This window comes from Orbicella faveolata, unplaced genomic scaffold (genome assembly GCF_042242905.1).
Source record: "Orbicella faveolata isolate gen_17 unplaced genomic scaffold, um_ofav_v1 contig_12, whole genome shotgun sequence".
In the NCBI taxonomy this organism is placed as follows: domain Eukaryota; kingdom Metazoa; phylum Cnidaria; class Anthozoa; order Scleractinia; family Merulinidae; genus Orbicella; species Orbicella faveolata.
In genome coordinates this window covers 27,497,851-27,525,203 of record NW_028301539.1, presented here as the reverse complement: position 1 = coordinate 27,525,203, position 27,353 = coordinate 27,497,851, and the positions used below count along the sequence as shown (strand labels likewise).

At 40.1% G+C, this 27,353-nt stretch overlaps 1 protein-coding gene across 1 annotated transcript; it reads left to right on the top strand.

Moving 5' to 3' along the window:
* Positions 1-1,106: 1,106 nt before the first annotated feature.
* Positions 1,107-26,732, top strand: LOC110049395 (transient receptor potential cation channel subfamily M member-like 2). The gene is made up of 33 exons (XM_089283099.1): positions 1,107-1,538; positions 3,067-3,155; positions 4,651-4,813; positions 5,776-5,940; positions 6,095-6,295; positions 6,388-6,559; positions 6,795-6,972; positions 7,065-7,206; positions 7,744-7,813; positions 8,359-8,459; positions 9,361-9,495; positions 10,417-10,474; positions 10,555-10,655; positions 10,965-11,233; positions 11,685-11,913; positions 12,653-12,885; positions 13,596-13,737; positions 14,018-14,146; positions 14,636-14,884; positions 15,420-15,597; positions 17,760-17,892; positions 18,190-18,401; positions 18,533-18,665; positions 19,509-19,747; positions 20,195-20,284; positions 20,993-21,156; positions 21,819-21,904; positions 22,476-22,577; positions 23,067-23,153; positions 23,479-23,584; positions 23,894-24,040; positions 24,483-24,596; positions 25,317-26,732. Exons 1-33 carry the CDS (start codon positions 1,440-1,442, stop codon positions 25,431-25,433), a joined length of 4,833 nt encoding a protein of 1,610 aa, XP_089139225.1. The 5' UTR covers positions 1,107-1,439; the 3' UTR covers positions 25,434-26,732.
* The last annotated feature ends 621 nt before the right edge of the window (positions 26,733-27,353 follow it).

Below are 27,353 nucleotides of genomic sequence, written 5' to 3'. Positions count from 1 at the left end.
GCTGTGCTCGCTGTCAAACAGAAACGTTATAAGTATGTTTTGCTGAATCGAGGCACTGTCATCTTTGTTTATTTACTTTTAAAATGTTATCAATGTTTGATCGACTGCACAATGGTTCTTATTGGTTCGTCAAACAAAGAGAGCTCGCTAATTGTTTACAGTACTTTTGTTTTGGTTTTTAATTTTGAACGAACTTCAACTTCACTTTATTTTGCACTTAGGGACGAAGGTCCCGGCGAAGACGTCTTTTAGTAATGACAGATTTTCCTCTCCTACAGTTTCTAGATCTTGAGCTTTTCCTCATTTTCAAGTTTCTGCTCCTGTTTCAATCTTGTCCTCAGACCTACCTGTCCCTCAGGAACGGCGGGGCCTTATCACGAGTAAAAGGAGGTTCTCGAGGCACTTGATTTGATTGGCTAGTTTTTTGCACTTTGAACTCTCTAAAGGTCGTTAGGTGTTGTGATCGATCGATTCTTTTGTTGCATAACAACCAGTGATATTTCTGACATGGAAACTAACGATATCTCTGCTGTCCAAGAATCTAGTCTATCAAATTATGAGTATCCATATTCTCGCCCCCATAGCCCTTTTCGCTTCTGTTAGCCGGCGGGGCCTTGGCCCGAGAATAATACGAGAAGCGAAAAGGGCTATGGAGGCGAGAGTGGAGTATCTAGAACCACCTTTTCCTCATGCCAACGCCCCGTCGGCTAAAAGGAACACTGGGGACGAGAACGTTCCCAGTCTCTGATTCTTTATTGGTCGGCGCCTCAGTAGAGAAACGAGGAAGGGCTTGGTGTCTAACACGTCGATCAGGTAATATTTAACTTGAGCGGAGTGAAAGAAAGGACTAAATAATAAAATTCTAAATTTTATTGACGTGATCGCCACTTTCTCAAATTACAGGCAGTCGGAGATGATTGGATAGAAATCTGGTGGTTAAATACACTGTACTCGGTCGCTACGTGACAATAGAAGACCTTCAGTTAGAAGCCTACATAATTACCAACCGTGCGTGGTTTTTAATGTAACCGGAATTCAGCTTTAAACTTCCGTTTTGCGTTGATTTGCCGCATTTGACCGCATTTGACTCTAGCTAGCTTCTAAGAAACAAAATTCTAAATTTTATTGGCGTGATTGCCACTTTCTCAAATTACAGGCAGTCGGAGGTGATTGGAGAGAAATGTGGTTGTTAAATACACTGTACTCGGTCGCTACGTAACAATAGAAGACCTCCAGTTAGAAGCCTACGTAATTACCAACCGTGCGTGGTTTTTAATGTAACCGGAATTCAGCTTTAAACTTCCGTTTTGCGTTGATTTGCCCCATTTGACCGAGTGGTGGAACCAAGGAAGTTCTTTTTGAAACGTTTTCTCTCTGATTCTCAAAGTTTCCTGCTCGCCGTGACTTCGTGTAGCCTTCTATGATAATGAAACGGTAAAATGGCATCGAATGGCATGGAAGGCACTGGTCCTTATAAGAACAGTCAAAGCGCCACTAAACAAGACAGAACTGGATATAAACAGAAACTGTTAAAAAAGGTTAGTTAATTAACACTAGCTAATACTAGCAACGATTTAACGTTTAGTTGTTCGACTGCGTGGACAGTCTGGTTCATGCTCGGGCTGAATATGGTGCGTATATATTGCTCGACGAAGAACAATTTGAAGCTTGAATGTGTGTTTGCTCAGCTTTGCAAACCACTCGATTATTTTCAACAACTTTCAGGTTTTTCATACTTTCGACCGAAGCCCACAGCACTCTTATTAAACTAGCTGGCAATAATTCAGATTAATCAGCCTATTCAAAGGCATTGCGTGATTAAATGGAATATAAATGTTCGAACATTTTAAAATTATTTACTCTAACATTTTGGCGGACTCCTCTTCATATTATAAACAAAATACTGATTGAAATCAAGCAAAGCCTCAAAGAAAAATAGATAAAGCTCTTTCGCAAAGACGTTTGCAATTGAAGGTTTTCAAGTTCAACTTGGTGTCCACTTGGACTCTGAAGCCTTAAACACTTACCAAAATTTAACTGAACAGATATTTTGAAGTTTTACGAAACCAACCAGCGAAGGCATCCTTGTTGCTATCGTTTTAATTTTCAGTCTAAGAAATGCCCTTGATCAAGGAAAAAGTTTTCTTCGATTAACTAATTTTGACATGTGCTATCTCAAATATTTAAATTACTCGTTTATTTGATTTAACCACTCTTAACACGTCATTGACCTTGCTAGAAGTTGTTATTTGAATTATTTAGCTCAGACCAAAAGTAAAACAATTTACGCAAACTATTTTTGGTTTGTAATATATATGTTAGGAAAATATTAGTGAAAGTCTAACAGAAGAACTTTCATCCTATGATAAATGAATGAATGGATTCATTTTTGTTTCAGATTATTTTGCATGATGGTGTAACTTGAATTGCGCCGGAGTGATAACAGTATACAACAAAGGAAAAGTCACGCTTCTGTTAACAAATTTAGTCTGCGTTCATGCAAGCACGCAAACAGCGATCCAGACGCAGTGCAGCTTTGCCATGTCATATTCCCCAAACGGAATAAATGACATCATTCCCTTGATATGCAGCCTCTCGCAACAAAAAAAATCTCAAATAACAAAAATAGGTTCATGGAGGCATACCTCGAAATAGTGTCACTGTGCAGGTATAAGGGAATCTGACGGCAAATACATCTTTATATGCAAGAATAAAACTAATCATAAATAACAGTTTTTACCGCTAATTCATGCTGTTTCAACTGAATGAGATGAAGAAAGATTGAAATATTCCCTTGTATTTTAGTTTCTTAAAAAACGATAACAATTAAATTAAAATACAGCCTCCAGCTGGATTTTCCAATGCTTCATTTTCTAAACGTGGTTGAAGAGTGCATGCCCTTCATTTTTGACCTTTTTCGTTTTCGAGAAACTTATTGAAAAAGCATATTTGAAACTTCATTTTTCCAATAGAGAATCATTTTTTTTATTAAATTAGTTTTTGATAGGTCACCTGTGAAAATTTTGTGATGACTTTTATAATCATTTTATTTTAAATCTTTATCAGCCCTCACATGGAAACGATTCTTGGATATACAACACATTCAAGAAGAGAACGTGTACCCAGTTCATCCCGTCCAAGAAAGAGGTCAGGCGGTGAGTACCCACAGTTTCAATACTATACATCAGTACTAATATAGCGATTATGAACCCTCACAACAATATTTGATGACTCAGGGACGGTGCGATCATAATTGGTGTAACACCAGAGAGAGAGTAGTCACGGCAAAGGGATAGACAGCCGTAAAGAAAAGCTAGGAAAGATAAATGTCCAAAAGCAAACTACCTCGTCCAAATCGTGCCTTAATTAACAATTATATACAAATATATTCTTCACCCTTTCCCGTGACTAAAGAAATCAAACTTTCAATTTTCCAGGACAAGATTATTCACAATTTCTTTACACCAATTACAGTCTGTACATAATGAAAACCCTCATTGTCCCTTCTGCACAAACGTCGATCAAACAGTCAGTCATTTATTCGTTTTATCTTGTCCCTTTACTAGTCCTTTCTGGTCGGATTTTATTAAATGGTATCAGTCTATTTCTAAAAAAGACCCTGAGCCTTTCCAAAACTGAAATCATTAATGGCCTACTTAAGAATTGGCCTTCTTGTTCAACCCTAAACCACCTTATTCTCATCGGTAAGTACTTTCTTTATTGCAGAGCATTAAATAGCACATAAATCTGGTAAATGACAAAATAGAAATTGAATATTGTATAGCTCTTATGTCAAACAAACATAATACCTTTTTAAGAAGTGGTCTGGTTTCATAAATTAATGCATGTAGTACGTAGTCACACATTTAATTTGTAAGTTTAAATTAGTTATTATAGTTAGTCCAAATGTCGTGCGTCGTTCTGTAACCTATAGTGCAAGTGATTCGTGTAAGTAAGTTATACAGCGTATTGTAAGTGAGTAATGTAACATAATGTATTGTATGTGATGTACGTAAGTAATATAGCATATTATAAGTAACTCAGTAATTTTATGCAACGTTTTGTAAGTAAGTAATGTCGTATGTAGTAAGCAATGTTTCTAAGTAGACTAAGTAATATGGCGTACTGTATAACTAGGTAATGTAAAATAACATTTTGTACGCGATAATTGTAAACTAGTAATCTAGCAAATCATAAGTCGATTTTACTACTGTGTTGTTAATTATAAGCTTTTTAATGTAAGTGTTCTGTAATTGTAATGTAATATATGTAGTGTAAATAAATGAATAAAATATTTTTAAAAATTAACAATTATTGGACGAGATTGAGCAACATATCGTGATTTGTCAGTGGCTAATTGATCTGCGAGACATTGACAAATCACGAGATTTTACGAAAACCAATAATTGTTTTATCATTCGATCTCCAAGTTTGTTTTCATATTTAAATCACTCTCTGACAGCTCAGGTAAGGCGATCAGTCGTTTTCCACACAAGAGCTTGGTTACAATTACGCATGACCAGAATATTATTTGCAGCTTGTGCCTGACCATTATTTGTAGGCAGTTGTTTGCAGACCTCTTGGTGAGCTTTCGGCCAATTAAAAGGAAGACAAAATGCATCCAATGAATGATAATAATTATCGTTTCAGTTGCTGCTGCGGTCGCTTGGATAAGGATCACAAACAAGAAGCTACACGAGTTATTCCAGGTAGTGATGTTACGTGGGAGGTGAGCAGACATACGAAAGAACTACCAACGAACGCTTATGGTGAACTGGAATTCACTGGTGCTGGACAGACGAGTAGAGCTAAGGTCAGTAGTGCTAAGCGCAGAACAAAGCCCTGGTGTAATACGTGTACTTGAGTTTAGACTTGCTGTAAACTGATGTATTTTACCTACGAATCTCGCGATACTCTTAAGCCTGGTTTTCACTAGCGACGTAAGCACAAGCGCCAACATAATAATTCTTAATTCACCGTGAAAACGGCCTTGACGCAGGTATAAACACAAGCGTAAGCACAAGCGCAAGGATGAACATTTTTCCTTTTTCTTGTGCGTGCGCTTACGCTTGCGTTTGCGCTTCAACAAGTAAACACGAAATACCGCTCAGGCATAACACAAGCACAACGATATTTACCACAAGCGGTTAAGTTTGGCCAATGAAAACACTGGATCCAGATTACCTTGCGCCTAAACAGTTTGGAATGTTGGGATGATTTTGCTTGTGTTTGTGTCTGCGTCGAATTTCTTTTTCACTTGGGTCATCCCTATTGCTTACGCTTGTGCTTGTGCTTGTGCGTGCGTAGCTAGTAAAAACCAGGCTTTTTAAAAGTTATTTACCAGAAACTGATTATAAATCACAGCGTAAAATTCGAAATATAAATTTTAATAATTATCCGTCGTGGTTCACGTTCTCCACACAACCCAAAAATTTAGTCATTCCACGTTGTTGTTTCACAGAGGACGGAAAAGAAATGCGGTACCAAGAATTATAACGCACGTGCACAGCCACCGTTCTACTTATTATACCTTTTGTTTAGCGACGTTCCCATTATCGTTCCCGTTTCCGTTGCCGTTGCCGTCGTGGTTTTCTTAAACTTCCCATTCCTTTTGACAGAACGCGACAGCTAAATACCGAAGTAGAGCACTGCCACGACTGAACAGCAAAAATCAATTATATGCCAACGAAAGTAGAATGAATAAGAGTATTACATTTTTACGCCCATCTCGATTGATCTAATCATTCAACTGATAAGGCTGTCCTCTTTTTGTAGTTCATCCGTATTTCTCATGATACTGATCCCGAAAAAGTTCTACGCCTTTTAAGAGATCAATGGAAGTTAGAATTACCCAAGCTGCTCATCTCTGTCACCGGTGGAGCTAAAAACTTTGTCCTACATCCCAAGTTGAAGCACGTGTTACGACAGGGGCTGCTAAAGGTATTTCTTGTACTTTCTGTTCTCAAAAATAATTAACTAAAAACAAGGAGGGAGTAGAGTGAACCCTCTTCCGGGCGGTTACACTCTGGAGCCGCTCAAGCTTTCCTCTTTAGAGAATTGTAACACTTCTTATAGAGATGATAATGTCCCACAGGCCGCCCAGACAACAGGCGCGTGGATTATCACAGGCGGGACAAACACTGGCGTGATGCGTCACGTGGGTGAAGCTGTTAAGGGTCACACTGTCATGTCACGCGGGGCACAGCCGTTGAAGGATAAAGAATCGCAGCTGCATTTGATTGGCATCGCTACCTGGGGGATAGTGGACCACAGGACAGACTTAATCGACAGCAAGGTTAGCACATAGAATCCATAGGTTGTTTGTTTATGCTTCAAAACGCTCACGAGAATAAAATTGACAATAACCAATTTGAATTGTCCACATAGGGAGTTGTCACGTACCACATGACCTCCAGTCTACTGTCACAGGGAGCGTGCCTCGATAACAATCATTCACATTTCATCCTGGTAGATGATGGGACGGCTGGAAAATATGGCGGAGAAATCCCATTTCGTGCAAGTCTGCAAAACTGCATCACAACAAAGAAGATTGCTAGAAGTGAGTAATATAAGATGCTATTGCTTTTATGTGCGATATAAAAGCGAGGTACACGGCTACCGCAGTGAAATCACGTATGTCATTTGTAGTACAGATGAGACCAAACGTCTAAATTTCAGTAAGACCTAGAAAAGAGCAAACCTACGAAAGCAAATTTGGGTTCTGGTAATGTTTAGATCAGTGTTTGGCGACGTTGTTAATCAAACATTAACGCCCCAATTTTCATGTCTTTCAGGTAAATCTCATGGTATCCCAGTGGTTCTACTTGTTCTTGAGGGAGGCCCAAACACAATCCTGACGGTGTTGGAATCTGTAACGAGTACCCCAGCTGTGCCTGTCGTCATTGCCGAGGGCAGCGGAAGGGCTGCTGACATCTTAGCGCATGCTCATGGACTTGTCACATCAAACGATGGGTGCGTATTTGAGGTTAATTTTACAAAAACAAGTAAAATTTTTTCATTTTTTTTTTAATTAAAGGGCTGCACACATTTTTGCATGTTCACAGAACCGACATGGAAGACATGTCCGAGGTTGTTGAGCACAGACAGCTTCTTATGAGAATTCAAAAAGCCTTCCCAGAATGCAACGAGACGAAATGCTATGCAATTTACCATGACGTGCTTAAATGTGTGGGGAACAAGAGATATGTAAGTTGACAACGAGGCAATAGTTTAAAAGAAAAATTACCTATTCAGTTGTTAAAACTGCAGTGATGATTATAGTTGGGTAAAATACACATAACAATCTATGAAACAGGAAGTACAGAAGTAATATTGTCAGATAATTATTTGAAGATATCTTCATGTTGATGTTTATCCAGGTAGCATTAGAGCAGTTTTCAGTTGAGTGCCGTAAAACCAAAACCAAAGTAATCACTCTAGCCAATCACAAAGGACGCAGACAATACAGAGAACCAATCAAAACTCGAACTAATTACATGTAGCTGACGCGAAGCGCGAGAAAACGAATGAGAGCAAGTCACGATTGGTTTTGGTTTTACTTTCTGATTGGATGAAAAAGTGGCGCGAGTTTTTCGCGAGCCAATCGTGTAGCGTAGTTGATGCAAAGCCAATTACTTTTCGACACTCAAGTGGAAACCGCTCTATAGCAGTTAACTAATCGATACTTGCGGTCAGTTAATTTTCGGTGTAGATAATAACCTACTTGTTTTGACTTGTTTCTAGATAACAATATTTCGAATGGACGAGGATGGTATCGAGATCGACAGAGCGATACTGAGAGCTCTATTGAAAGGTTTGAGAAAACGCCGTTTTTACCGCGACCAGTTTGGGTTATTGAACAAGCTTGTTCGGTTAAGATGGCTGCATATTGGCCAAATTCCTTTTTTTTTTTTCGCGTTAATGGACCGAAAAGGATAAAATATGATCGTCACTAGTGAATACTGTTTAATTGAGAGATGGTTCATTTAAATTAAAGCTTGCTCATCAGGCGTCGTGCACGAGGAGGCAACAAACCTTAGCAAAGAAGCAAAAAGAAGAAGCAAGAAGCTTAACAACCGGGAAAAAGGAACAACGGGCTAGTGAACCGATTCATGAAATGACCGCCTACTCTAAAACCTTGTGCCATTCTACTCAATATTTTATTTGATAACAAAATCGTTTTCATGCTAAGACTTTGCAGTGAGGCTTTTTTTGTTTACAGTCTCATAAGTAAGATATCTATAGTAGGGTTTCAAGGCTCTCCTCGTGGAAACGATAAACCGGCGGGATTCAGGGATTCAGAGCACTGTGTGGAGTTTCTATCATATTGTTAGTGGGATTTTGTCTTGTTGTTTATAGCACAACACGCATCTGCCGCTGACCAGTTGAGTTTGGCCCTGATATGGAACCGAGCCGATATTGCCCGAACAGAAATCTTCACAGAGGATCAAAAGTGGGAAGTATGGATAGTTGATACATTTGGATATTAACTCGGTCAGGAATCCTATTAGAGCGATAAACCTTCCCTTTAACCCATTGACGCCTCTGCCGGCCCTATCCGGCCGTGACGAGCGTTGGCCTTTGTTCAACTTCTGACGTCATCGACCCAGACCAAAACTGGCACGCTTATACTAAACCTATAATCAAGTTCTGCAGGAGTATATATCTTTCCAATGATACCCAGATCAGAGTGGTTGGGTCAGTTGAGCCTGAAATATGCACGAAAATGCTCGCGCGGAAATTAGGGTGAAAAACTCGGAGCAAAATTTTCCTCAACTACACTTGGCTACTTCATGGTAAGATTTGTCCGTCTCGATGATGCTTTCTCGGGAATTCTTGAACTGGAAGCAAGCCCAGGCGAAGGTCAATCACTTCAGTAGCAAGATAAGAAAAGGAGAAAAAAGAAAGACGAAAACTGAAAAACAAAATAAAAAACCCCGAAATTTTGAAAAAGGCATAAAACTCGATGCTAGTGGAGAGAAATGCATACGGTCTGAAAATCTCCAGAATGTCCAAAAAATGCAATTTTGGCAAAAAGTTCCGGGTGTCGTCTCGTTTTGTGTCGCTTATATGAATTTTTTTCGCCTAATGAAAAAATGATGATAATAATCAACTTAAGGCATGTTTGGTTTTTGTTGTACATCTGCAGAAGGTTACGGTAACATTATTCTGAGAAAGCTGTCAAGATTACCATTAAGTGAAAACAGTGGATTGCAATCTAGGTCCACTTTGCATGCGTAGAATTCTCGGCGACTGTTTCGGCTAAAACAACTTCTTACAGTAGTTTACGTGTTTGCCCAAGGTGAACCTGATTCTCAATGCCAAGAATGGTAATGTTTGTTTTGTTTATCTCTTTATCAGATGGACGCTTTGGAGGATGCGATGATGGATGCTTTAGTTAACAATCGAGTGGAGTTTGTTAATCTGCTGTTGGAGAACGGTGTCAGTATGAACAAATTTCTGACGTCAACTCGACTAGAGGAACTCTACAAAGCGGTGAGTGTTAGCTTGAAACAAGATCTACAGTAGGTTCAAAGATAACATTACGAGAGCCGATTTAACTCCGATTTTTAACTCAATACTGTTGTATTTAAAAATTGATATCGATTAACTTGGCGCACAGAACGACTTTTAACGCAATATCTCGTTGCGGCAACATCTTGCAGGTTTTTGAGCAACACTGTTGCCCGAATTTAGAATATCGCGTTTAAATTCGTCTCGTGTAACATCACCTTTACACGAAGTTTAATTTTTCGGGCAACAAAATCGTCATTGTAACACCGCCTTATTAGGCCACTCACACTTGAAACAGAAAAGTCAAATACTATGAGATACCTTTCTAAGTTTCCAACTTGTTGGCATGAATTAACCTTTGTTTAATGCCTGATAATTATCCCGTCGGTAACTACAGAATCTCATTGACCAGAAGAGTAAAGTGCAAGCCTGTATTACATACGCTACCAACTCATCAATTGCATTTGCTGTCTACATCTGAATCAACACTTTGCACCTTAAAATGTTAAATGATTTTGAATGTTTATAGTGGTTGATGCACGTAGCTACAACTAGCTAGTTCTCAGACATGCGACTTAAACTGAAAGGAAGAAATATTTCAAAATAGACTTAACGGGCTTAAAACATCTCAACAGGCGGCAGGCAGACCAGTTGGTTATTTACAAGCATGATCGCGGAGTTGAACTAGGGTCTACCGAGAAACAACTCCAGCTAAGTGGTCAGAGCGGGACTTGAACCCGTGACCTTCGGATTTCAAGTCCGGTACCCTTACCACTCGGTCATGCTGGCTCCGCGTTATTTTACTTCCATATTATTTTACTGCCATCAAAACGTTTCCAGTCCATGTTTAATTCTGAAACCTTCCAATGTGATGTTTCGTTAAACTATTCTGTTTCTGTTTAGAGGAGGAAGTCTTCATCAAGTGCTGTATTCAGACAATTGATCGGCATGGAAAAGGTAGGTCTGGGGAAGAAATCTTTTGCTTGTGGTGTAATTATCGAGTAAGGAGCAGCACTAAAATGTTAGTTTTTCTGCAGGTAGATTCCTGTCGGATCACCCTTTCCGATGTAAACCATGTCATTCGGCGATTACTAGGAAGCACATACAAAGGACATGGAGAGAACTTTGACACGATCACAAGGGTAAGTCGCGTATTTTTATTTTGGCGTAAAATGAAATCTATCGGCGTACAGTCCATGATCGTGGTATCTCACGAAAATAAGTTCATTTGTCGTTACAATGCCCAAAACTTCATTTTGTTTGTTATTAGCTAAGATTTTATCATTAAACGAATTAAGTCTCAAACATCAGAAAATTCATTTTAAACTTTTAAACATCTTCACACAATGGCATCAGAATTTATTCAGTGCTCTCTAGCTAAGTTTCTGATCCACTCATAAGCACAGTTTGTTGTCGAAAGCCTCAGTTTCTTACAGTTGTTTCTTTTAAAGGCTTTTGATATGGCTAACTCGACCATGTTTGTGGATGGACACCGAGACCACATGGCGAACGCAGTTCACGTGATCAACCCATACAACGAGTTGCTGATGTGGTCAGTGCTGTGCAATATGCAGAAAATGGCGCTCTTTATGTGGGAGCGAGGGGACGAGAATCTGGCGCGGGCACTAGTGGCGGGAAAATTATACTACGTCATGGCTAAGTTGACTGAGCGTGACGAGACGAAGACGGATATCACTGACGAGCTTTACGCGCATGTCGAGTGAGTTTTCTTGGCCGCTGGTCAGTCCTGATATTTCCGTTGGCGTTTATGGTTGTCATAGGCGTTTTTAGCGATCCCCATCAGTTATTTTGATTTCTTAGGGGTGAAAAGTCTTACTCCTGGGACCCTTTCTCGAAAGCCGGGGGAAAATTTTGGGCCCGCAAAGCCAATTTTTTGTTTATTTGTATCTAAAAACGGAGGAGTGTATACCCCTGAAATTTCTTGTATGAAGGGAACCTCTGTCCATATTAAGAATATTTGAATAGAACAGCTCTGCAGTCAAGCATTGCCATACCATACAACGCCGGACTATTCTATACCATAATGCACCCCACCTCTCAACGATGCACTTCACAATAAGGCCACACAGTACTACACAAGCGTGCGTGCTGCACCGTACTACGAATCCGACTAAATTTCTTACCACATTTGCATTCGTGTTTATACTTAGAGAGTTTAAACGACTGGCTTTGGGTGTGTTAGATCAATGCTTTCAAACAAACGAGGAGCTCACTCAGCAGCTGCTGACTTATCACTTGGAGAACTGGGGAGGACAAACATGTCTGGCACTTGCTGTCGCCATTGAATACGAGGAATTTCTAGCTCATGCTAGTTGCCAGGCTCTTCTCACCGATATATGGACGGGAGCAATGAAGAATGCGCACAGGTCTTCTATTAAGGTGAGAGAATGAGACGCAGTTTTAACGAGATAAAACTCTAGTACTTATTATTAGGGTTCTAGCAGCAGCTGGGTAAACGTACTTACCTGCGTAAACGTATTTAAGAACGTTCTTAGCTCAAGAGAAGTTTTTTCTCAGGGATATGGTAAGAAACAAGGAGAAGAAAACGGATAAAGAGCCTGCCAGCAACGTTTACAATTCTGAATGGCGCGACCAAATTACTGCTTGTTCGAGATTTCCATTTTCCTCTCCTTCTATATTTCCACGCGAAAAGCCTGCTTGCAGGCCGGAACATTCTACGGTGCAAAGATCAACTTTGTGGTCTCCAAGTTACCATACTATATATGAAGTTTACAAAAAACATTGCAGAAGAGAGCAGACTGGGGTTAATAGGAAATTTATTGCTTCTCAGTGAACACTTCTGAAATAAATATCGATAAATAGCTCCAAGAACATATTCTGCTTGCTTTTTCTAAACTCAGTTGGCCATACCGACTTTCTGTAAAGAAACTCGTCCAGTTACAAAAAAAAATGTGTAAGGCTGGGGCTGAGATAAATAACTCCAAGAATAGATTCTGTTTGCTTTTTCCTAAACTCAGTTGGCCATACAGACCCTCTGTAGAGAAACTCCGCCATTTACAGATAGATGTTTGAAGGCTGAGGCTGACTAAAACTGCAACCATTATAGATGCCTTCACTCCCGCGAGTAATAATGCTATACTTTTCTTTATGTCATTAGACCATGCTCGGTCTCCTTATACCACCAACGATATTTTTGCTGGAATTCAAAACAAAACAAGAACTCTTGTCGATGCCAGTAACATTTGAGGAACACGAGCAGGAGCTAGCCACCGAGGAAGTGGAAACGGAGGAGGAGGATGACGAAGAGGAGGCTGAACACGTACAGGAAAACCGCACCTTCGACGGGTCCTGCCGAGCCATGACAGGACAGAATGGTGATATAGAGCTAAGGTGTCTGGGTTAATTCTTTTTTCGCAGCACACCATGCAGTAGTGATGTATATTTTAGCAAGAGTCGGGTTTGAAAGTGCCCGAGAGGCTACCACGACTGAAAAAGTGCAATTGACAAACGATGGAAATTATAAAGGTTTACTAGAAGAAAGATTTGTTATCCGCTTAACACTAATGGCCAATTTGCTCTATGAGCTTCTTTGAGAAGCGCCTGCAGGGAATTATGGTAGTTGTGTTCATCAAAACAAATATCCAGACCAGGATGATGAGTACAACTACCATGATTCCCTGCAGGCGCATCTAATAGAGGAAATTGGCCATCACTGGCCATAATCTAACCTTTCACTATGTTATCTTTAGCGCACGGTTAGGAGGTCTTGGACAAGGGCAAATCACTTACTGTACATAATCAATCACCGTACAACATTGTGTGAAATCACGCGCTTGCAGTTTTGTAGAAGGGACTCAAGGCAGGGTTGATTAGCCGCGTCACGCAAAGACTGGCCGATCGAAAATTGAGTTAAAATTGGCAAAAGGACGTCTTTCAAAGTTTTGAAGTTTCAAGTTTCTTTCAAGTTTTACTGATAACTAAATTCTAGGCTTCGACCGTAACATGTTCTTAACTAGTGATAATCGATCTCTGAATAAGCATAGTAGTTTTCGCACTATTGAAAAAGGAGTTTAATCACGGCTTTTTTTCTCACCAATCAGAACGCTCTCTGTATCACGTGAACTGCACAGAATTCCTACCTACCAGGTGTGGACACAGCAAACTCGTGTCGTGAAACTAAAATGGGGAAGAAAGATCTTAGAGTTTTACAAGGCGCCTGTCACTAAATTCTGGTCTAACGTGGTAAGCAGCTTGTTTTCACTCTGTTCTTGAAAAAAAATATACCTTTGGACTCTAAGAGCCTCGACGTTCAAATTCGGGGCTTTAATTTCATCCACTGATGTAAGTCAAAATTTATAAGAACTATTGTACCTTGTGTAGCAGAGTAAAAACTGTCACATGAAAGTGCTGCTCAATAGATTTCATTCACACTAGGGATTTATCCACAGCTTTGATTATACTGATGTAAATAAGATTGCGCAGTTACTAATTTAAAGGCGGAGTTTTGTTTTTTGTATTACAGTTTGCCTACCTGGCGTTCTTGGTCTTGTTCAGTTACGTCATTCTTGTGCGTCAAGAGAACATTCCCTCAATCAGTGAAGTCGTACTCATCATCTTTGTTTGTACATTATTTACTGAGGAAATTAGACAGGTAACGAGACATATAAGGATTTTCCAGCAACTTTCGCTCATAGCGTTGCAAAACATCACTTAAGTGCATTACTTGCAAAAAATTTCGGACGATTTTAACTTAGGACAAAAAAGGGTCCGAACTGAAAAAAAAACCGTCCGAAATATTTACAGTACAGTATAGAACGTTAAAAATAGATCCAAAGCTCTTAGTTTCCTTTATGGAACGAACTCTAGTTGATACTGCCTGATAGGCGTAAGTGCTAGATATAATTTTTCTTATTTTCTCGTCGGTGTATCTGTAAAACCTTGAGGGTGCAGTAAAGCTGTCATTTTCACAGATGTTTCAGTCTAAATCGTGTCTTGTAGGGCTAAATTTACGTTCGCTTTGTTTCAGCAAAGTGTTAAAAATTTTTGTTCGAAATTTGTCCGAAATGAGATAAGAAGAGTCCGAAATTTTTTTGCAAGTAATGTACTTGCTTCTGATAAACCTTGATTTTTCTCGTATCAGATTCTGCACTCTGAACCACCAACGCTGGGAAACAAATTCAAAGACTGGGCGTCCAGTAAATGGAATCTTCTAGACGGTTTCGCTGTCGTATCATTTTTTGTTGGTCTCGCACTCAGGCTTCACCCAACCACGCGTAGTGCTGGTCACGTCGTCTATTGCCTCGACGTGATGCTGTGGATTATTCGCTTGTTGGACATATTTTCTGTCAGCAAACATTTGGGGCCGTACGTGGTGATGATTGGACGAATGGTAATGTAGTATAGTATTGTATTTATTAGCACTGCTAGCCATTTTTCTTTAACAGGCCATTTTACAGTTGTGTGCTTAGTTACCTGGCCTATGAATGCAAAGGAGGTTGGAGGTGACCTTGCTTTTATACAGACCTCTCTGCTTTTCTCATTTAAATGCCAGCTAGTTAGCATAAAAACAACTTGATTTACACAGCAAAAGCAGTGAGGTCTTTATTAAACAAGGTCACCGACAGTCTCGCTGCCATTCAAAGGCCAGGTCACTGAACAGACAGCTGTAAAATGGTCTATTGTTGAAACAATGATACCTAAGCAATACGACGTTTTAAGTCAACAAATCCCGTTTTATCAGTTTTTTTCATAACTTTAAAACTTAACAATGTAATTGTTATATTTGTACAATAGTTTCTGTTAGTTTATGTTTGCGCGTACTGCAAAATTTGCGAATATTCAAAAAAAGATAACCGCATTGGCCCATAAAATAAAATTGTTTGTTTTCTTAGTGGTACTAAAAGACCTTTTCGTTCTTTTCTCAGACTGTAGATATGCTGTATTTTCTTCTGATCATGGTCATATTCCTGTTGGCTTACGGAGTAGCTCAGCAAGCTATCCTGTATCCTAACGAGACTGCTTCCTGGTCCATGTTGTCCCGGATCTTCTTCAGACCTTATTTCCAAGTTTATGGAGAGCTGTTCGTGGATCCACCAGATACACGTAACTATTTCTCTTTCTTAATACACAAAAAATGAATTGGTCAAAAACATTTAACAGGTTAGGGCTCCTGGAAGTCACGCTTGGGTAAGGAACAAACAAGTCTTAAAGTGTGCAAGACTCGTCAAGGCGCGAAAAGAGTTAACCAGGAATTATGTTGTAACTCTCAGTCTTTTCGTTTTACAATGCTGTAAGTCAGGAATTACCTGAATGGTGTGATGGGCTCCTGCATTATAAAGTGCAAGCAGGATATCACCCTCTTTGGGCTTAATGTAAAGACTCTTCTACCGTTCACCGCCAGTGACAATAACGTAACTCCTCAGAAATCCTTGCAGAGTCTATGATTGCATGCCAGTGGTTGTCACCTACGCGCGAAAATTTAAAATAGAGCAACGCGTACCGAAATTTAGAATTTACCAAACAGAGGCTTTGCCTTCTGTCCTGTGATCATGCGGTGTATATTCCAGTCTAACTACCTAATCGCACCTTAGCTAATTTGGTCTCGCCATGAGTATGTATTTTTAACTACAAACAATCGCTCTTTCAAACTTGCCTGAGATACCGCTGCAGATATGATCATGAGGTATTATTGTTACCAAAAAGGCATCATTAAGGTTACCGTATACCTTCAGGGGTGTCTCGCGTCCAAGCGATGTAGCGCGTCCGGTTTAAGCTGTAGATACCTAAGCCCCTATATCAAATTAAAGCTTATAGAGCTGGCTATCAAACCATACTAAAAATTTTGAAAAAAAATGAATTGCCGATTTTTTCACGGCCACTAAATGCAAGCGTCCTAATCACCTTTTGTAAGCTACAAGTCAAAGCGAATTTTGTTTTTCGCCAATTTATTTTTTCCCTCGGTTTCAGGACAAAAAGCGCTAAAAAAAGGTGTCTGCGTTTTTCCATATTCAATTGCAGTAAAAAGTTACAGAACATTTTCGAAATAGGATTCAAAAAAATGTGAAGTGATCGTACAAAAATCGCTCTCGGAGAAAAAATATTTCGAAATAAACAATTCGAAGACACGTTTTTGTTTTTTATATGTTAATCTAGCTACTGTCCAAATTTGAGGGCGAATAAACAAATTCCCTTTGAGTTGTAACTCTTTAAAGTGTCTGCTTCAGGCAAAAAAATTTATTCGAGAAAACAGCGCTAAGAAAAATATCTTGCTTCGCAAACAAACTCCGCCCACAAACGCCTTCAACTGGGTTCTCAGATCACTGAGCCAATCAGCGCTAGGAAAATTTACTACCATTAACTCGCGGTGAAATTTACGCGTGAATCTCCAAAAAAACCTTGCGTTTCGCAGTGCGCTCAAGGCAGCTGGGTTTTTCTTGAAGCTGGTTTGGCAAAATGGGGAAGACGAAAAAGGATACGAACGCTAGAGTAGCTGGGCGACGAGAACAAACAAAAGAAAGCGCGGCAGAGCAAATGTGCATGGATAATATTCCAATGGATCTCAATGAGTTGGACGATTCATCGGTATCGAACTCAACAAAAGAGTCACTGTAAACATCGCTGTTATCGCTGTCGGGTTCCCAAATTTTACACAACCTTTCTCTTTTCTTGACTCGATCTTTTTGCCCGCTTGATACGTCCGTAGCTTCATCCGCGAGGCCAACTTTCGCTTCTTCACTCATTGATGTATTTTCATACATTCTTCGCTTTTTCGAACTGGTAAACGGAGTTTTCCGTGGTCCATGTTTACTTATAACTTACTAAAATTACATCTAATACGAAAAATGCTTGGATTAACAATGCTGATTAACTGAGTAGCCAGCCAATTCGTGGTATCCATATCGGTAATATTCCCGCGAAAGTAGTCTCGGTTGATTGCATACACGTTATAGGGCTCTCAATCAAGAGGGAACTTTTACTTCCGGCCATAACATAAAACCTCCATTTCTCCGCTAATATTAGGTTTTTTTTTCAATTTTGTTTTCAGAAATTAGAGATTGCTCTTCGACCATTACTTTGAACCAAAAATCCAAATTTGAAGAAAATTGCCGATCTGAAGGTATACTGTAACCTTAAGTACGAGTCGCGGATTCCGAGAGAAAAATGATCTGATTAAATAACCATTTACAGCAGCATCCAAATAAAACTGAAATTAAGTTGAAATAGACTGTGACTGCAGTAAATTGTAAATTGCCATTTCTTTACAGTTAGCAAGACAAGCACTGCTTTTGATACTCCACGAAATGACGAGCATGGAGACACTATCGTGCTGTTTATCATGGCGTTTTATCTGCTGGTCGCCAATATTCTGCTTCTAAATCTCCTCATAGCCATTTTCAAGTGAGTGTTGAATTTGATTTTTTTTTCCCCGCTAATATGCTGAAAATTCCAACTTTGCTGTAAGATCTTGGTCACAAATTTCAATTTTTGTAAATTTTCAACTTTATTCGGTGGTAATGCTCACAACTTCATCTAAAAGTTTAGAGCGCACCCCGAGACAACAAGGCGAAATAACATGTTCAACAGGTCAACTGGTGTTCACTAATGTGACAAAAGTTAACTGCACTCTAAAAATCACCTGAATTTGCCACTCGAATCACAGATATTTTTATAATAATTTTGTCTTTTCCTTCTCAGCAACACGTTTTCCAGTGTGCAGGCCAACGCAAATCAGATATGGAAGTTTCAACGATATTATTTGGTGATGGAGTACGCACAGAGACCGGTCTTAATACCACCTTTTATCATCCTTAATCACGTGATCCACGCGATAAAGGGCTTATATCGTTGGCTAAAACGCTGTCGAGGTCGAGGACACAGAAACCAAGAAAGTTCTAGTTTTGGACTAAGTACGTAAGATTGCCGTTTTTCTTTTAGTTTAGCGTAGTTGAGAAACAACTTATTTTCTTACTTTAGTGTTTTGTTAACAAAATTGTGACTAGCCACGCGTTATATAAATTATCTGTTTCTGCTTTGGCAGAGCTTTTCCTAGAAACGAACGATCTTCAGAAGATTATGATGTTTGAAGAGCGATGTGTAGATTCCTACTTGAGAGAGAAAGACACATTACTTCACGCTTCTCAAGAGGAGAAAATCAGAGTGATGGGAGACAGGTAAGTGATCACGTGCTAATGTGCGGATTGCGCTTGTTATTCAGTATTAGGGAGTTTAATAATCTAGGACGCGACGCCGAGGACAACGTCGATTAAAAAATGATTTTATATTTTACCTACGAATCTCGCGATACTCTAAAGTCATTTTCTTTTGTTTTAGCGTCAAAACCATCGCGAAATTGAACCTTGGACAGGGCGAAACATTTGCAATAAAAATAAAAAAATTAGCCGTCGTGGCTCACGTTTTCCGAACAACGCAGAATTTGGTCGTTTCACGTTGCTGTTTTGCAGAGGACGGCAAAGAAATGTACCAAGAATTATAACGCACGTCCAAAGCCATTGTTCTACTCATTAAACCTTTTGTTTAGCGACGTTCCCGTTGCCGTCGCCGTCGTGGTTTTCTTAAACTCCCTATTATTAGGTGCTCAATTTTAAAACTGAATGGTAACTTAGTGCATGTTCTTCTTCAGTTGTTAACATTAAATGTTAACTGACTAACGAAGGGATCGAATGACTGACCTAATGAGTGACTGACTGACTGGTTGAATGGCTGACTGTCTGTCTCTCTGTCTGTCTGAGTGGCTGACTGGCTGACGGACGAACGGACGGACAGACGGACAGACGGACGGACAGACGGAGAAACGAACTAACTGGCTGACTGAATTATGGACGGACGGAGGGACTGACTCACTGACTGATTGCCTGCCTGACTGACGGCTTGGCTGTGTGGCGGCTTGAAAGCTTGACTGTCAACCTGAGTTAGTGTTTGCTTGACTGCTTGTATTTCTTGCTTAATTAATCCAATTTTACTGATGATATTTTCTATATTACTGAAACTCACAGGATGGAATCAGTTTCCTGTCAACTCCACGATATGTACAAAGAGACCGTCAGCCAATCCAACTCGGGCAAGAAGTCGATTTCCTCTCTGGATATCCGACTTACTAGACTGGAAGAACACATGCACAAAATTGTTGACATACTGCACGAGTTGGCGGCGCCAGAACCAAAAACAACGCCGAGTGATGTAGAGCCCGCGAGGTCTGGAAGAACTGTATCTTTATCAGACGTTGAACTTACAGGTGAAACATGAACATACCGTGTCCCCATAAACATTTCTTGTTGTTATTTTTGGGAAAACGTAATGAAAGGGATTGACAAATACTTGTGAAATGCTCGTGGCAATTCTGACCCGGCATTTCGTCTCGTCCATGACACTCTTCAGAGACCTTTAAGAATTTAACGAAGAACTTAATGGTCATAAAAATTGTTCCAACATATTAATGATACGTGGTTCATCATAACTTATTATTTGTTTCACATCAAAATGTCTAGGGCATGTTCTGAAATCAATCAAAGTTTCGTTCGTTTTTCACTTGACATGAAATTTCTGATCAAGCCTGTACCCAATTTACATTTGTTTGAAGCTTGTTATCGCTGACTTAATTGAATCCTTGGAGCGAGGAAAAGAATTGAGAGTTCTTGAACATATCAAATTCATTACAGTGTTTACGTGGGATTCATTTCAGGTTCTGGTAGACACAGGCCCCTTTCTCAAAGGTTGTCTTACGAAGGGGCTCTGACGAGTAGAAAGAATGTGGGCCACAAAGAACTTCCAGGTTAGTATATAGTAATGACAGAGTACCATAGGATGAGAAGCCTATAAGCTTACATTACTTGCAGTTGAGAATACTCGACTAAGAAATGACTTTTACAATAATCAGGTTTTCAACTTGACTTATACCATTCTGATCGAGTGGTATACGCGAATGAAATCATTTACGAACTTCATCAGATCACACCCATCTTTCCTTCACTTCCACAAAACGACCTTTTTTTTTTCAAAAAAATAAGTCTGACTGTAGCCTGTGCAATATCTATCAAAGCTGAGAAAAACGAGAGAAAAATGGGGAGGATAGAAAAAGCAAAATCTTTCCTTCCCCATTCCTTTATTTGTTTCTCGGGTGGGCGACCCACTATGTCCACATTAGGAGATATTTTCATATTTTGCCTCCGAAACTCGCGATACTATAAAGTCATTTACTTTGTTTATCACTGTCAAAACTATGTCGATATTGAATCTGGAACACAGCGGTAAATTTGAAACATAAATTTTAAACATTAGCCCCGGTGGTTCACGCTCTCCACACAATGCAGAAGTTTTGCAGAGGACGGTAAAGAAATCTACCAGGAATTATAACACACGTGCACAGCCATTATTCTGCTCATTATACCTTTTCTTTAGTGACGTCCCTGTTGTCATTGTCGTTGTGGTTTTCTTGAACTCCCTATCAACTGCTAACAGAGTGAATTTTAATTCAAAACAGAGGAATTCCGGTTCACGAGACGGCGTCTGTCAACTGCTGCCGCACGTGCCAAGAAGAACGCTCGTGCACGTGAGAAGATCATGCACGAGCTCGCAAGGCAGTCACCGTATCCCAAGAGCAATCAACAGAGATACCCTGTACCAGACTTCCTTGTTGATTGGGAGGTATGTGGCGCAGAAAAATAACGAAAATCTATAAAGAGCGTTTTCTTGGCGGCCATATTGGTGTTGCCAAACAGAAGGGAAAGAGCTCATTTTCCAAAGAAGTTAAACGAGTCCCAGCTCCCAACTTGGACTTCGACGTTATGTCGAAATAGGCCATTTTCAATATATCAAAATTTTAACTTGACTTCAAGGCTTGGGGGACCAAAACAAAGGAAATTTTATTGTTCATCCCTCAACCTCGATGTGGTTTCTCTTTTTTTATTCCCCCACACCTCTGAGCCAAGTGAGAATTTCAATACATTGAAATAGACCAATTTCGATATATCAAAATTCAGCCTAAAACAGTAGATCTCAGTACGAGGCTCTGGGGAATAACTACAGAGTTTGTGGGGTTTATTCCCCAGAGCCTCGTACGGAGTTCCGTTGTGTTAGGCTGAATTTTAGTATATCGAAATTGGTCTATTGGCCTGTTATTTTCGAGTCTTTTCAATCAGTTGAATTAAAATGATAGTGAAAGGAAAACGCCATAATTCACTCTGTTTTTTAAACCTCGTCTTACTGTTAAGGCAATTATCCCTAAGGCAAGTAAGAAGGTGAAATATAAGACAACAAAAGATATTCTACATGATTTCTACATAACTGTTTCGTTTTATTCACTGTAGGAGTCGTTCCCAGGCTACGATCCACCTCTGTATACCGCGCAAGAAGTTCGAGCTTCACCACCTGGGGCAGACCCTGACATACTTGAGTGGGTGAAAACGTTCTGCTGCTGTTCTCATAACGTGTTTCATCATTATTATTGATCATCTATCATTGCAAGATCGAAATAATGTTTGTTACTTCAGTTCGAGAGACCAGATCCAATCGGTAGCCGATAGCCTAAAAAAACTCGTGGGAAAGGGGGAATCTAAATAATGCGTAAAAGCGCCTGACACTCTAAACTGGGATGATTCAAATTCTGGAACAAACGTGAGGCAAACGGCAAATACTTAAGCCAATGATACAGTACGAATCCATAACCACAGATGTCTTGTGTTCATTTTGCAAAATCTCACATAATGCTTCTCAAATCACTACAATGTTGATGAGTCCTAGCTTTGCTGTTGTTTCGGATTATGGTGAAATCACAGTGCTAAAAGAAAAACAAAAAAATAAGCAGGCGGACTCTTTTCTAACATGCCTAACCAACTGTTGTTTTCCTCGTCCGATGGCACACGTAATATGGAAGAAGATAGTAACTTGCTCTATTTGTCTTATGCGTCATCTTGACAGTACAGACATCGCTGTCTCATGTTATGTTTACTTGTTTTTATTTCAAGTCCTAGCAACACAAGTGTACTCATCAACTTTAACTGCCTTGACGAAGGGATAAACAGGAGAAGTCATACTGGGGTGATTGACGTAGTCGATCAATTGCCTAGGTAACGATAATATAGAGTCTTCCTTTTTCTTCGAGTGAATTTTTTTTTTTTGAACTCAAGTTGAACTTACTCTACATACCAAAGATGCGTGAGCACCCCACAGCTATTGTGAATTAAAATGGTTTTCACTTGAGTGTCAAAAGAGATTCGTATTTTCTTTTGTCTGGTTTTGCATTACCGCGCAAAGAGTGTGGATTAAAAAATTACACCACTTTCGCTGTCATCCAATCAGATCGAAGTAAAACCAAAACCAATCGTGACGTGACTCGCTTGCACACGTTTTCCCGCGCTTTGCGTCAGCTACATATATTTTCTTCGAGTCTGATAGGTTCTCTGCATTGTCTGTATGATTCGTGATTGGCCAGAGTGAATACTTCGGTTTTGGTTTTGCGGCACTCGAATGAAAACCGCTCTATCAGACTGGGGTTATCAACCATTCACAATGACTTAAGTATGATTTTCATGTGAACTCTGTCTTTATCATTATAGAAATCCTGTTGGCAGGACTGGCGTCGCAGGTCGCGGACTGCTTGCTCGATGGGGGCCCAATCACGCAACTCATATTGTTGCTACAAGGTAATTCATTATCCAGTTGTGTTACCAGAACTCTATGGAAATAAGCGGAGAACCAGTCTCTGTCTTTTAAGATCAATTAAGCTCTATGTTATTCAACAGCAAAGAGCTTGTGTCTGTTTGACTGTATGAGTGTTGATTCATGGTCGGAACATGTTTTTTTCTATTTCTAGACTTCTTTTGCAGTTTGGCAGCTTTTACTTAAATATTTAAGACGTTGTGTAAACAATGCACCCCCTTAAAGCTCCCTCTTTTTTGAGTAGGATTAACTCCTTGCTTAATCTTTATTTTTTGTTTGTTTGTTTTGTTTTGTTTTTTTTTTGTGCAGGTGGAAGATTGGTGAAGATGGACTGATTGTACAAAAGCAAGATAAGAACGTTCTGGAATTCGTGGCTGTTAAAAGTCCTCAAAGCTTGAAGTGGGCCATGCCTGGGGTGCGCTGCATATACGAATCTTTCTTTTTAAATATATTCCATTTCACTGAAAAGGATAGCTATAACTATACTGTGCAACTGTTATCTAATTAACCCCCCACTCCCACCCCTCTCACATTGCTTGGCCTTAAGGTTGCAATTCTACCGTCTGCCTTGGTTTCAAAATTCAGTTTTGAATCAGTCTGGGCTAAATTTTATCCGAGTTTTCCTCTGCCATTGTTCCACTTAAATCATCTCATTTATTTTCGTTGTTGTTTTTCTTTCATTTTTCCCTTCCTGCGCATAATTTGATTGCTTTTTTTTTTTCAGGGCCTGATGGAAGTTGGCGAATCAGTGCCGAGCTCGTTACGAAGAATTCTCACTAAAGAAGTTCTGGCGGCTGTAAAACCCGCTATCGCGGAGGAAATAGGAAACTTAGGCGAACGAGTCGACGCAATCATTCAAAATGCTACAGAGGTGCGTCTTGTTACGCGTCGTTTTAGTAGCACGTTATGCAGTTAGCAAGTCTTGAAATTTCACTATGATTCCTGTTCTTTGTGGGCCTTCGAAATTTTCACGATCTTTCCAGAGCCTCATGTTTTAGGTTGTTTTCCCTAAATAACCCACCGAAAAATGCAGACTGCTATAAAGCATTTTATTGTATGGCTTGTGTTTGTAGCCGATATAACGCGAGATCTGATTGGCTAATTCTAGGGTATTATTCTCCAGTAATGCCCAGTGAGAGAAAACGCAGTTTTATCGATGACACTTAACCTTTATCACTTGGACGAGACGCGCTTTTAACTCAAATGGGGATGGGACAGCTGAATGAGTTACGATATGGAATAAATAGCGCCGCCCTTTCCAAGTAAATGATGTTTTCGATCCTAAACCGTTGACTTCACATTTATCCTTCTAGGTTTACAAAGGATACATGGATACCCTTAGAAATACAGATAATGCCTGGATGGAAACAGCAACACTGCATTTTCATGATGAAACTAGAGAGATACTCGGTGATATTGAATTTGAGGTACAGTAGCGAACCCTTGTTTAAAATGCCTTCGCTTATTACGATCTTATATAGCTATGGGGATACTGTATTGTATGGAGCTGGAAAGTCCCCCCCACCCCCCACCCCCCGGCATGCGTATGGAAGCACAAATGTTTCGTGGCAAATTGGAAACGTTACAAAAATTCTGAAACGGCGAGAGGGGAGCGGGGGGGGGGGGGGGGAGGGGGGGGAGGAGGGCTGGTAATTCGGCGATGGACTGGCAGCAACCTACTGGTTTCCAGATCTTCTTCTTCCCACAACAGTGGGCGGAGAAACGACAGACCGCCTTTGGGGACGAAGTTGGTGGGTAAAGATTGGAAGAGCAAGGCCACGGAAATCTGGATGTACGTTCAGAGCTATAAAGATGTGAAAGTAGAGAGGCAAGGGGTGTAGAATAGGCACTGGGGTTTGGATGGGTGGTATATGAGCATTACGGTATAAACGATTCAGGTATGTAGAGGTACGGACTTGTGGAGAAGCTTTTTGTAGGTTGTAATGCTCCTAAAGACCATACAATCCTGCAAATGAAAATAATACGAAGGAGAGGCGATAAAGGAATTATCATCCATTTTTAACACAGAAGAGCTGCCTGAACATTTTCGCTATAAGCAAAGTATTTCCACGCAACAAAGTTCTAGAAAAGATATAATCTAACAGCCGCACATTTTAATCTTTCCACTGCCTTTTCTTCCCTTTAAGGCCAAGGATGGGGCACAGGTTATCAACTGGCAAGAGGTCAGCGGCCATGTCAATCTTCGTGCTAGTCATTCATTTATCTTGCACAAAGTGGCCGAGTTAGGGAACGCACATTTTTAATCATGAGTGTGCACTATGGTGCTTATCTCTGAAACCAGGAAGGAATGCAATACATCTGCAGGACGTTCAATGGCTCGTGTTCAACATCCTTCGAGCTCGTTATCAGGAGAAATCGGAGAACACAGCTAAAAACCTGATGGTTTAGAAACGTTTATAGACCAAACAGAACACCAGAAATAAATTAAGAAGAGTCGATAGGTTTATCCCATCTTTACCTTAAGCACTGATAGTGTATTAAAGTGCTGTGAAATGTGACATCTAAGGTGTCTAACCAAGAAAGAAAACCACCTGGATACATGGAACAAGCAAAGCTGTTGTTGATCGGGATCAGCAATGAGCTTGTTAAGTGTTGTTGTTTATAGTGGTCGATGCACTTAGCTACAACTAGCTAGTTCTCAGGCATGCCACTTAAACTGACAGAAAGTAATATTTCAAATACACGTAATAGGCTTTAAAGTCCCAACTGGTGGAAGGCAGACCAGTTGGCTTTTTAATTACAAGCATGACCGAAGAGTGGAATTAGAGTCTACTGAGAAACAACTCCAGCTTAGTGGTCAGAGCAGGACTTAAACCGGCGACTTCCGGATTGGAAGTCTGGCGCCCTAACCACTCGGACACGCTGTCTCTCGAGCTTAACAAATAAGCTTTAAAAAGATGCAAGGTTGATTTTCATACCCTTTTCTGCAGCGGTTTCTGTAACACTCTATAATACTTTGCATTCATGGAAAGCCATGTTCTATTCACCCAATAAAAGAAGATGGTGTTCCATTTTCTCTAAGAAATTCATGCACGCTTGAGAAGAACACTAGTTTTTCTAGACCTCAAAAGTGCATCATTTTCCGGAAAACATAGAGGAACATCATGTTCTATTTGGTTTAGAATTTAGATTGAAAAAGCTAAAATATTTCCATCTGAGAAGAGGTGGTGGTTGCGCTGGCAACATGCACAACACAACATCTGGGACATGCATGCATGATTTCCCAAGAGGTAACAAAACCGCCTTTTTAACCTCTAAAAAGTACGACGAGTACCCCTGTCCTTTCTATATGGGAGTCCCCGCGGGATTGTAATTAGATGTTAGATAACAAGCTCAAGATTTCTACTTTTGTACGAGGCGATAGTTGGTGAGGCCGAAGGACGAATCAGGTATCACCATATAGACATCCAGAGAAAATGATTTAAGTGAACTTAACTTCAGATGACGGTTTCCAATTGTTTCTCTCGTAATATAAATAAATAGATAAATAAATAAAATAAAATAAATAAATAAATAAATAAATAAATTACAATATTTAGAGAGGAGCCAGTTTTCACGCGAGGCCTCTATCCTGGTCGAATACGAAATTTGGAGATGCTAGCTTTTGTGGAGGGAGGAAAACAGGGGCACTCGGAGCAAGGGGAGAACCAACGAGAAACCCAACCCACATATGGCACCGGGCCGGAATCGAACTCAGCCGCATTGGTGGGAGGCGAGCGCTCTCACCTCTGCGCCATCCCTGCTCCCCAGGGCAGCTTTAGAATAATCGCGCGAACTGAACTGTCAGATTAGCAGACGTGCTTTCATCAGTTTTTTAACAACAAGTCCATGAATGTCTTCCTTTAGTCTTCTCAGCAATTCAATTATCCATTTCAGCATCCAAATGTTCCTCCAAAAATTCGCAAAAACGAGAAAACTTCGCCTTTTGAGTCCTGCACGCCATGGAAACTGATCGACGTCAACGCAATTTTTACCTCGGCAATGGACCTGTATTGCAGACAAGTATATGTTAAGTGAAGCTATTTTGCACTATCCAGGAGGTCAAAAAATGAATTTGAACGGCAGAAGAAGGGTTTTCACCGAGTTCAAGGGTTATGCAAATGACTTTGACACGAGCGACAGCTTTGTGAACGCACTTACTATGAAATATTTTAATTTGTTTT

Excerpts from the sequence above, each read along its gene's own strand:
- LOC110049395 (XM_089283099.1), top strand. The coding sequence starts at position 1,440 with ATGGCATCGAATGGCATGGAAGGCACTGGTCCTTATAAGAACAGTCAA. Across the intron at positions 6,560-6,794 it reads AACAAAGAAGATTGCTAGAA|GTAAATCTCATGGTATCCCA; the intron begins GTGAGTAATATA and ends CATGTCTTTCAG. Across the intron at positions 15,598-17,759 it reads CGTGGATCCACCAGATACAC|TTAGCAAGACAAGCACTGCT; the intron begins GTAACTATTTCT and ends ATTTCTTTACAG.